This window comes from Phallusia mammillata, chromosome 2 (genome assembly GCF_965637545.1).
Source record: "Phallusia mammillata chromosome 2, kaPhaMamm4.hap1.1, whole genome shotgun sequence".
NCBI classification, from domain to species: Eukaryota; Metazoa; Chordata; class Ascidiacea; order Phlebobranchia; family Ascidiidae; genus Phallusia; species Phallusia mammillata.
In genome coordinates this window covers 23,620,995-23,633,063 of record NC_137253.1, presented here as the reverse complement: position 1 = coordinate 23,633,063, position 12,069 = coordinate 23,620,995, and the positions used below count along the sequence as shown (strand labels likewise).

Here is a 12,069-nt window from a genome sequence, read left to right as displayed (position 1 = left end):
CTGACGTTACATGACCAATAGGTTAAAGTTTGCTTTGTCTTGCAGTAATCGTTTTTCAGGCAGCTTGTTTTGGCTTGTCAGTAACAACTTTGCCAAAGCAATCCAAAAAAAAGTTTAAATCAGTATTTCCTCCACAATTTTAATCAGGAAGTAATGTCGTACTGCAGACTCATGTTTACGCGCTGGCAACTTTTTGTTTTGTGCTGTGATTGGATGTTTTATGCGCAACTGATGCAAGAGCATGTTGGAAGAACACAATTATCTCCCTATTATCCGGACTTTGACAAACGATCAGAAACATTAGGAAACATTAGAAAATCTCTTAGTTGCAAGCTATCAGGGCAGTGGTATGGTTTTAGCCTGATCGCTCAATTACCCTTATTATTAAAAGCAAATGTAAAGTTGCATGATCGCCATGTTGCTGAAAGTGTAGCACTGCAACGTGTAAATGTTCTTAAATAAAATTCTAAACCTAAACAAAGCTTTTGCGTCGGGGTGACAACCAATTGTGCATCATGTACTTGATGCAGTTCCTTGGTTATCGTGCAGGTCACAAGGGCCAAATAGAAATACAAGCTCTTGCAGTTCTTAGATCACAGTTCAGATCTTAACGCCTGTTTACTAATGTTTTTGGTTGGAGAAGTATAGTTACATATTTTTTTTTCTCAGCAGTATTTGATTTGAGCTTTCGCGTCTCACCTTTCATGCAAGAAACAGGTGTTGTACCAATAGATACGAACTTTTGTTTACATATCTTTGCATTTTTTTTTAGCTTTTCGGTTAGTTTAGCTTGTTTTTTGAGCTAAACTGGCCACACAGCTAAATGTGGATAATATAGGTAGTGATAAATAACATTTGCGGAAAATAACGATTGTTTAAACCTAATTCTGTAATGTTTTTATGTATGTGCAAACTCTGAATTTTTAACCAGCTACTTGTGCGAGAAATCTTTTTCATCGCTATCTTTAAGTAAAACAAAGCATCGAAATCGGCTGGATGCCGAAGCAGAGCTACGAGTTTCAGAAAATTCGTTGATGCCTTGTTTGCCTCTTATACTGGCTGTGTACGTAGATTTTTACGTAAATGATTGGCGTTTTGTTAGTTGAGTTGATTGCCGTTTGGTTGTAATTTTTCGTCTCAAATACCAAAACTTAACCAAATCGTGCATTATGTTGCGTGACGACAACTTTGGTGAACAAATAGCTTACAAATATCTATTGCAGACACTACGATATTTTGTTGCCGGGCGTGGAATTTTTTTTAATTTTTACCGGTCTCACGGTGTCGAAAGGTTGAGAACCACTGCTATAAACCACAATCTTTCATCACGATAAGTTCCGCGAAAAGAGCATAGCCCATATTTCAATGAAACAGCTTTTCGAAGATCATAAATTTGTCCTTAACTTTAAATGTTAGATTTATGGTTTCAAACATTTTGCTTTAGTGTGAAGATAGGCTACAAACCTTAGCATATTAGTTTTTTATTCGAGAGCTACGATAAGCAAGATATCTGGCCTTCGAGTGTATTCGTACCAGAGTTGTAAGTCGGACCGTGTTCGGGCCGTTTTTTTTGAATAAATTTAACTATATCTTAGTAGTCAGTTGCTGGACATGACACAATGTCAAACAGCACCAAAACGCCTTGTTCTAGACCAGTGTTTCTTAACCTTTTTATAGCTCGTACCCTATTGAGCTTTGATGAAATTTTCTCGTACCCCCTGTCTGCAATGACCAACAGAAGTAAATAAAATTGTAATGATGGGAATTAAACTCAGTGTATTTATAACTTGCATGTTGAATGCATGCATTAAACCAGTGTTTTTCAACCTTTTTTGAGCCACGGAACACTTTATACATTAAAATATGTTTGCGGAACACCAAACGAAATTTTGATGCAATGAAACAACTATAGGCTTAGGGTGACACTATAACGCTAAATCGCACATCACGTAATCACTAAAACGGATGAAAACGCTCATATAGCGCTATTAAAGTTGGGGGAAGTTTTACGAAATCGTTTCATTGAAACTAGTTACCTAAATACAATATTCGCCTAGCACTGACTGTTCCGTGATTCATCGTTTTCCGCGCAAGCAATTATGCTGAACTTAGAAAATTTGTTGAATCTCGTGTCGACTGAAACAGCGTTTAAATTTTATTTTATTTTTAAAGATCACCCAAAGCTAAATTGCACCAACGGTCAGCAATTTACCCGCGATTCAGCTATTTCATTATTAGACAACGAGTCTTAATATTACACAACAATAAATGAAGCCAATCACTACAGAACATTCCAATCGGGGATGGCGGATAATTATTTTCATAAAAGAAAACCTATTTCCGCCTATTGTATTAAACCAGTGATTTTCGACCGGTGTTTGACATAAAACACTATTCAAACCATAGAAGTCTAAAACATTAGAATCCTATATTCAAACCAGCAATTTTCTCGCGGAACACCTGACGATCTTTCACGGAACACTATAGTGTTCCGCGGAACACCGGTTGAAAATCACTGCGTTAAACAGTATTAATCACAGTACGCCAGGCCCATTAAAGGCGTCATACCGAATTTGCATACAATACTTATAAGTAGTACAAAAACAAACCGTCCTAGACATACAACAAAGTAACTTGTTACGCATTTTTCACGAACATGCCTAATTTCACTCTGCATATCGTACCCCCTGCTTTGGTGCTTTGTAGCCCCAAGGGGTACACGTAACCCTGGTTAAGACCCCCTGTTCTAGACCAATTTTCTATTTTGTTTGTTGTATTGGTCTTTCCCGAGTCTTCAATTAACAGGCCTGTCAAATCAAACTTTCGGGCTTCTCAAACAAGATTCGGGTTCGGGCCGGGTTTCGGGCTTGTACTTTCGGATTCGGGCCGGGTTTGGGCTTCGATTTTAGGCCCGTTTACAACTCTATACGCAGGGTTGCCATCGACTTGAAACCAAAAATAAGGACAACCGAAATATTAAATTTTTATGCGAAACAAAACAAACGTTTTTGAACGAATCTTTGCATTTAAACGAGCTGTGACATATCACATGCCATATATTTGGCCAGAAACAATCTGTTCCAGCAGCTCCTTGTTCGTAGAAAATACTTCATGCAGCTCACAACAGCTCAGGTCTAGGTTTACTTTTACTTGTAGCAGGGATTTGACCACTAATTGTTTAAAATAAGACAAAAGAAGGACTAAAGTCAAAAATAAGGACATTTCTTAGAAATAAGGACAATGAACTTTTCTACGACATTGACCTTCAAAATAAGGACAAATCTTAGAAATAAGGACGATATGGCAACCCTGTCTATAAGTCTTGAAAAACGTTAGTCCATGAAGTAATGCTCCTTTTGAGACACTGCTCTGTTTTAATCGGTAAACTGGGGTTAGATTTAAAATTGACCTGACAAACGTGTTAAAAATTAAACTTTTTGAAGGAGTTAATGATTTTGTCTAGTTGATTGACACCCTCATACAAAACGAAAAATTCCGGTAGAATTTGTAAAACGTAATTAAAAGCTCGGGTCATTTAAAACGCCAATGAAAAGGCTAAAATGTATAATGGTTAACAGGTGTGCATACTTTTACATAATAATAATAATCTTGAGTAAGTTTTTGTCAGACTTTTAAACAATGTCAGGTTAGTGAACATATTAAATAGGACTCACGTACGATCTAAGATAGCCATCTCAATTAACTTCGCTAAACTTGGGTCGTAACATAGAGCTATTAACACCATATCTCACGTCAGCGGCAAATTTAGCTAATTTTCGATAAGTGATAATACCTAACTCCAACCCCTTATCGCTAGCATTTTTTGAGATATACCGTTTATAATAGGAGTTCGTGCTCTGCGCCACCTATCGAAAATTATCTAAATGTGCGGCTGAAGTAAATTATGGTGTTAGTAGATTTTCCGGACATACGCATTAGCCATAATTAGTTGAGATAGTTTCCTACACTACCGGATGAATTAAGGTTCTTTTTAACCGAGCAATAGTGGCCAACAGCCAATTGTTGACTGGACGCAAAGCACGCAAACATAAAAAGAATAATCTATTGTCGTAAAGTCAACTTTTTTTTGGGAAATGTAACACTATGAAGTTCCACGTGTAAAATTTACAATTATTGTAAAATTAACCGACAAATTAGTATTTTCCCACTATTTAAACACCTGCGCTATTAGCCTATGTGAGAACTCGATACCATCATTCCTATAATCGCATTACGATATGCGAAAAAATTAAACAGTGTTCTTAACGCGCGGAATATTTTAGCAGAGTCGCATCAACAATCAACATTGCATTTTTCTTTTGCAAATTAATTGCATATTTTTCCGGCAAAACAACGCCCTGTCTTAAATTACGACAATGTTTACAATGCTGAGACCTTACAGGTCGAAACAGTGTGCACTGTTTACAATGCTTTTTTAATAAAGAAGTTCCTATTTATGGATTGTAACAAAGTCAACATAAAACTGTCTGCTGTAATACTTTGTTTTTTGTTGGGCAATCAAAGGTGCGGTCTGGTGTTGTCCCCAGGCTTAGTTTAGTCAGAGTGATAGAATTTGCTAAGAGGTAAGCAACGTTCATTTTTAGGTGATAAAAGAAAACAACTTAAGTTTATGGCGCAACGTCCACGTTGTTTTTACCAGCAGCTGTTCCAGTGTTGTTGGTGGCGTTTTCACGCCCAATTGGGCGGATTGGTTGCGTTTTAATGCGGTTTGTCATAAGGCGTTTTATGTTATGCATTTTGACATGAATGGGTCATTGCAAGCGGTTGAATGGCGATAAAATTTAGGTTGCTTTAGACTTGTTTTTGTTAACATACAGTTGCGGTTTTTATTAAAAGTTTTTAAGTTTTAAAAAGCAGAGTGGCGGTTTTTGAGAATTGAAGCATTTTAGGTACATATTTAGTCATCGTATTTCTCTATGATCTGTTCGCCAATCATCAGTCGTTTCCGTTCTCTATTCCCAGCATTGTATGATCAATGTTAGCCGCAAACCGCGAACAGAATCTTTGGTGTCGTTGGTGTTTTGTACGAGGGTGATTAGACTGAACAAGTTTCATGGATTTCGGGATGTTGCAGCAGTCAAACTCACATGCATTTGTCGCGTATGGTAGTTGCCTTGAGCATACAATGCTGGGAAAGTCAGATACTCAATCAGTTGGTTGGAAAAAAAAAACTTTTCGTTGTTGGCCATGAACTGATGGCATAGCGGTGTCACTTTTTATTAATCGTCAGATTATGTTAAGCTATTATTTTTTACTTGTGTTTTCAATCCTGAGGTGATATTTGTTTGTTATTTGTTAACTTTCTTGTCTTTAACTATAATGTATGTAGTACCCGAGTAGAAATACTGTATCAGCGAGTTATAGAGTCACAGGGTTTGATAATATTCATGGCAAATCTTTTATATGTAACGCTAAACAATTGATGAATGGTGATCAATGAGTATTCCATGGTTCTAAACTGTTTTTAACTCGACAAAAAACTTCAAAGTTCAGTTTTTTCCTCTTGATACGTATGAATATAGGTTACCTATCAAGATATTTTTAGTTGCTTTTTTGAAATCAGACAAAAAACATTGGTGTTCTTAAAATTATGACAAAAAGTACACAAAAGAGATTTCATAATCGACTATTAAAACACCAGCAATTTCTTTCATGACTTATAAATAATACCGAGGCAATTAAAAAGTATGTTTTGTTTCCATGTTTCGAAACGATGCAACACTACGGAAAAAAACGGTGTTAAAAGGTATAGCTAATATCAAATCTAATTTTGTCGATAGATACGTCATATAGGGTTAAGGACAGCCAAGATGCGTAAGTTTGATGATATTTTGACCGAAATTGGAGCCTTTGGGAAATACCAGAAGCTAATCTGCCTGCTTCTGTTGCTTAGCACCGTGCCAAATGGGTTTTGGGCGATGATTTCTATATTTTCCCACGTCACACCTCCGCACCACTGTCGTTTGCCACAACTGGAGAACTTAGCGCAAAGCAATGTACGTACACACAAATGCATTTAAAGAACACTGGTTTCCAAGCGTTAAACTTGCGGTCTCCAGAGGTGACAAGCTGAGTAAATTCCGATTTTTATTGTCGTTTTATTTCGTTAGGATATTTCGCCATATTTGAATTGATCGTTAATGCTTGTTGTTTATTTTCTGTAGCCATTTCCTATGTGGGACTTTTATAGATTTGTTACTGGCGAAAAATTATGTCTTAGAAATCCAACTAAAACGTTCTTCGGTAAATTAAGATTCGCCACCAATTTCTCATATTACTGATCGTGCAGTGTAAACCCAAGCCAAAGTAAAAAAATCTTAACATAACGTTAAGTACGTAGTTTAGGCCATAAAACATGCCAAATTGATTTATCATAAACCGGTTTTAGAATGTGTCCACGTCGTCTGAGCAATACCAGCGATGGCTAAATGTGCTTATCCCTATGGAGAAGAACCAGGACAACGAATACACAAGAAGTACATGCTTTCGGTACACTACATAAGTAAAACCATGCTATATGTCCAGACTAACAGGTTGAGTATAACCTTTTATTAGATACAACGGAACGTTCGAATGGAACGGTACAGACGTTGTATTGCACGGACAAAGGAAACATATAGCGTGTGATCATGGTTGGTCATACGAAATAGAACAAGGCTCAGAGACTATTACCACCGAGGCAAGTGTATATGGTCAATATGTGTATTTTTTCATCCATTTAACGTTGGATTGCTATTCAAAACCACAAGGGCGTTTTATATAACTCTGTGGTCTTAAATGTTTAAATGTACCAGACAAGACAAACTTCTTTAAAACTATGTGCAGTTTAGTTTTGCTCCTTAACACTAAACACTCAAAAAAGAAAATCAGCCATTCTAAAACACGTGGTACTATGTATGTCGATTATTTGTCATCGTCACTTCCTGCGAATATAATAAAATTCAAATTTGGGTTTGGGAAATTAAAAGCTTTACTTTTTCAGTGGGATCTGGTATGTTCGAGGGCCTGGTTCAGACCTTTCTCAATGTCACTTTACATGGCGGGAGTCCTTGTCGGTTCCTTCGTAAGTGGGATACTCTCTGACAGGTAACGCATGAAAATTTTAAGACGTCGTATTTCATAACTGTTTTTTTTAAACGTCGTGTTTTTAATCTAATCAAAATTTAATGGTGCTTACGTACAAAATTTAATGGTGCTTACGTACATAAAATTTTTTGTGACAATTACTATATCTTAACCTGTGACCGATGCAGATTTCATCAGAATATCATAATACGTGTAAAAGCGCGTTAGGGTAAATCGTACAATGTAATCCGGACTCGCTTGGGCGAGTATCCAGAGTGTTCGAATCCGGTTTACCAAGCAAGGAAACCACATCCCACACAAACTACAAACAGACTTAAAATATTTTAATCAGGCATTTTTTATAGCCCTGTATATTTAGGTATGGTCGCCGCCCGGTCTTTTTATGGGGAACACTTATTCAGTTTGGGAGCATGGTGCTGACAAGTTTCTCGGCCAACATCATTATGTACTGCGTCTGTTTCCTCGTTTCCGGTTTGACTGGCCTCGTCAACTATGTCGCTGCATTCGTGATAGGTAAGAAAAGAAAAGAACAACTACAAACTAATGGTAGCCACATAAGGACCGACCTCTGGCACTTGTGATTACTTTTATCCTTGCCCTGAACTGACCAACCGCACTACAAAAAGTGACAAAGTAATTACACAATTTGGTTCTGCTTAACTTTCAAATTTAATGCAGCATAAAGAGCCATTGGAATCGTGGCACATAAATATTTGCCTCTAATTTACGTTTGCAGACGCCGTGATAAAAATATGCGTTTGAATAGTTTGCTAGCATTCTTTATGTAGGAACTGAGATCAGCGATTCGTCAAAACGGGCGTTTATGGGAGTCATTGAAGTTGCTGGATTTACAATAGGTTACATGATCTTGCCAGTATTTGCTTACTTCATCCATGATTGGAGAACACTGTATCGTGTTATCGGATTTGGCGGCGTCCTCTTTATACCATATTACTGGTAAGCATGGATCAGAATTTTTAAAAAGTTAAAATATTGGGTCAGGTCACAAAACTCTGCGCTCAAGAGCTTTGATTACAAAAATAAGTGTTCGAAATGTAAGGCTATTGATAAAATTTGTAAATAAACTGCGCTTGTTTTGTACGTAGGTGGGTGCCCGAATCTCCGAGGTGGCTGTTGAAAGCAGGAAAAATCAAAGAAGCAGTAAAGATAATTAAAATAATCGCAAAGTTTAACGGAAACCCGCTTGCCGATGATCACAACATTCTCCGGGAGAAAACGGAACAAAAATTGGTAGGTGTCGTTTTTTTATTACAAAAAGCATCGAGCCTTTAGTTTTTAAACACCAACAGCTTTAATAAAGTAAACTTTAAAACAGGAAACAGCTCTTGGTAAACAAACTTAGTTAATTACAGACAATACAAGAAACAGGTGACCAATGTGAAACAAGGTGATAACGCAACGACGCAAAAATTACGGCAACAGTATACTAACATTTATTCCAAAACAGAAAAATTAGTGTAAACTTTGTTGACAACAAAACCATATGAACAAACAAATTATCCGTAACAAAGTATGAACAGTGTTTTTTTATATTTGTTTTTTTAATTTTTAATATATTTTTACGTAAACTTGTTTATTTTTTAAACCACTGCAGTTTATTTTCTATACGTTTATTTTTCTATAGCTGGAAAAATCAGACGTCAATGAAGAAACGATGATTGAGGCCACACATGTAACGAAATACACTTACACTGATCTGCTCCGACACAAAGCAACAAGACGACGAACTATCATAATGTTTTTGCAATGGTTAGTTCCTTGTTATCAATATAGCTTAGATAGATTAGGGGTTCTTAAACTTTTTCGGTCGTGCCCCACTTGACACTATTTATTTATTCTAAGTTCGAAAATCAGCGCCGACATAATTCCAATACATTCATTTACAATTGTTTGCAAATGAAAACTTTGCAGCCAGATTGTGCTGCGCCCCCCTTGCGAACCCTTCACGCCCCCCTAGGGGGGCGCGCCCCCCAGTTTAAGAACCCCTGGCTTAGATGTTACAAGAATTTAGTTTTCTGAAAGGTTTAATTGGTGCCTACATTAAGGCGTTAAATATGTTGCAATGCTCATGTTCACTAACTGGCTAAGAAGGATTGTGAGGCAGAATTGAGGTTTAAAAACGTTGCTGTCGAGTCCCGAGTCTACTTGTGTACAGCTGTACAACCAAACGTCGGTTTGTGTTGCATGTATTCACCTGTCTTAAACCTTTGTTAAACACAATTCCAATGTCATCTTTGTTTGAATAGCACTTTTTAACCCTGTTAGCATGTCAACCATTTATAGGCTATATTTCGCTAACCTTGTTTCGTATAAACAGGTTCGTCAGCAGTTTGGTGTACTACTGCATTAGCTTGAACACACCAAACCTTGGTGGCAACAACTACGTAGTTTGCTTCACCGCTGCCGCCGTTGAACTTCCAGCGTATCTTTTCATCTACATATCAGCCGACAAGGCTGGACGACGGAGTGTCATGACAACACTGCTCTTTACCTCTGCAGCGTGTTGTTTGATTTCTCCCTTTCTTCGCCAAGGTATGAAGTTTACGTATTGCTTTTAACGAAGCGCACATACATAGTTTTACACGTTTAAGTTGGTTGCACATTTTGCTTGTTCAAATGATTGATGGCCAGGGTAGTTTTCGATAGTCAATGTTTTCATGTGAACGGTGGAAAAAGAGAACTACCTCATGAAACAAAACGTAACCTTCTAAGTTGCGCGCACAGTTTAATGACCAGTAATATGCAATTATCACGCAACAAAAACAATAAATATATGGATTCGCCTGTTTTACAACAACAGCCAAATCGATAACTCAATAAACCTTCAGTTTTTAAAAAAATTGCAAGAACAATTTCAATAAAAATTGTACTAAAAATCATTGCTACTGAAACCTTCACCCTGTACCGCTTAAATTGTGTTTCAGCTAGCGACACCGTGGGGATAGTGATCGCAATGTTTGGAAAGTTTGCAATTAGTGGTGCATTTGCACTGGTTTACATTTACTGCTGCGAGTTATTTCCGACTATGATGAGAAATATGGGACTTGGTTCGGCCTCAACAATGGCACGTGTGGGTGCAATTATTTCACCATATCTCGTATTTGCAGGTAACAACCAACAGTAGGCCTACAATCAATTTCAACGGTAGAACTATAAGCAAGCTCCAAACAATACGTAAAACCAAATTGGCAAAACATATTTTGCTGCTAAATAGTTAACCAAACAACGAACCTAATTATTCGTTTGTGTACTGTCAGCAAAAATGATCTTTACTTGCAGGGGAGCAGATTGACAAAAATCTACCGTTTATTATCATGGGAATATTAGGGATTGCAGCAGCGATTTCGTCATTTGGTCTTCCTGAGACAAAATCCCTTAATCTGCCAGAAACTCTAGAGGATGCACTTGAACAAGAACGGTAGAGTACCAATTTTTTTGCATCTATTCAAACGCTTTTAAACTAGAGCAGAACTTTAACTAAGTGCTTTTTAGACATGTTTTGGAACCTGTACGGCGTTGTCTTGGACATGCCAAGCCAGAGTATGATGATGAAACGAAGAATCAAGACTATCGTGATTCTTTATCATAATTTGCAACCAATGCTTCACTAATTTCTAACTTGCAATTAACCTGCATTGGTGTTGGCAACAAAAAGTGTATGTGGATTTTGGGTTGATTTGTTGGTTTGTTTGTTTGTTTCATTTTTATCCTTGGTGGGCGGGCAACGCCTGAATGCGTTATGCTCTCGATATAAGTCCGCCGTCGAGCTGTCTGTTTTTATTTGATTTTTTCGACTTCGGCAGTTGGTGACTTCAATTTTGTTCAACCCATCTGGAACCACTGGGTTGGAGCAATGCCGCTTAAGTTTCTTGCTCAGGTAAACACAAGCGACCGAGATCTGTAAAGATAATTTGTTTATAGTGTGCAACTTGTATTTCAACAATTGTTGTGGTCAAAATGTAGACATGCGCGTTACGAACGTTTTAACACTTTCGGGATCACCAGCAGTGATTTACATAATTATATAACATATATGGTTCAATTTTTATAGTTTTGATCAAAGGTGATGCCTTTGCAGTTTTATCTATATACGTGTATTTTGCCTCGATAATTAATAAACCAAACACACAATATAAAGAATGCTTGTAATCTTATGTTATATGGCAAAACACCTCAAAAATTTTACTTCAGTGGTAGTTTGCAAAGCGACTGCCTAGACATGAAGGTTCTGTGAGTAAATCAACGTGTCACACATATAGTGATGTACAGAAGAGCTGCCTAACCTCACAGGTGTCCAAGTGCACTTTTATGTGAAGAAAATTATTGCATGTCACAAAAGCTTTAACCAATATTTTGGCATTTTTTCCTCAAAACTGCGACACACAACCGTTATAGGCAAACAGATAAGTATCTGTACTGACAGCACCACCTGTATTTAATATTCTTTTCAATCAATTATACCTTCAACCAAATTCCAATAAAACCGCCAAAGCAAATAGAAAAAGAACCAAGGGCAAAGAATCAACATTACAGCATGTGCACAAGTTTGAAGACCAAACGAAAACCAAAAACTGGAGAATAGCTTATGATGCAAATAGTATTAATTGGTAAGATACAAAAATGGTATGTAAACCACGTGATACGTAAAGAGATATTTAAACACCTGCGCAATAGCCTTTGTAACAACTCGCTACTATCATGCATACTATAGCGTAACGCGATGCAAAAAGATTACAACTATCTTAACGCGGAATAATTACAGTGGCAAATTACAGTTTTATTTTGCATTATAATTTCATATATTTCCGGCAAAACAACGCTTTGTCTTAAATCAGGGGTCGGCAACAGAGTTGCAAGTCGGGCCGGGCTTTTCGGGCCGGGTTCGGGCTTAGGTATTTGTCAGAAAACGGGCCTGACTTTACGGTCCGTTTCCGCCATTTT

At 37.3% G+C, this 12,069-nt stretch overlaps 1 protein-coding gene across 1 annotated transcript; it reads left to right on the top strand.

The window, feature by feature from the left end:
- The first annotated feature begins 5,809 nt into the window (after nt 1–5,809).
- LOC145213184 (organic cation/carnitine transporter 2-like) lies at nt 5,810–11,242 on the top strand. Its single transcript, XM_080081414.1, has 12 exons — nt 5,810–6,017; nt 6,410–6,510; nt 6,577–6,700; nt 7,004–7,107; nt 7,466–7,620; nt 7,896–8,064; nt 8,214–8,358; nt 8,753–8,877; nt 9,446–9,660; nt 10,053–10,235; nt 10,408–10,546; nt 10,621–11,242. The coding sequence occupies exons 1-12, from the start codon at nt 5,832–5,834 to the stop codon at nt 10,715–10,717; spliced, it is 1,743 nt and encodes a 580-aa protein (XP_079937540.1). The 5' UTR covers nt 5,810–5,831; the 3' UTR covers nt 10,718–11,242.
- The last annotated feature ends 827 nt before the right edge of the window (nt 11,243–12,069 follow it).

Bases quoted from the DNA above. Each gene is read 5' to 3' on its own strand.
- LOC145213184 (XM_080081414.1), top strand. From the start codon at position 5,832: ATGCGTAAGTTTGATGATATTTTGACCGAAATTGGAGCCTTTGGGAAA. The intron at 9,661-10,052 runs GTATGAAGTTTA...ATTGTGTTTCAG, and splicing joins TTCTCCCTTTCTTCGCCAAG to CTAGCGACACCGTGGGGATA. The intron at 10,547-10,620 runs GTAGAGTACCAA...AGTGCTTTTTAG, and splicing joins GATGCACTTGAACAAGAACG to ACATGTTTTGGAACCTGTAC.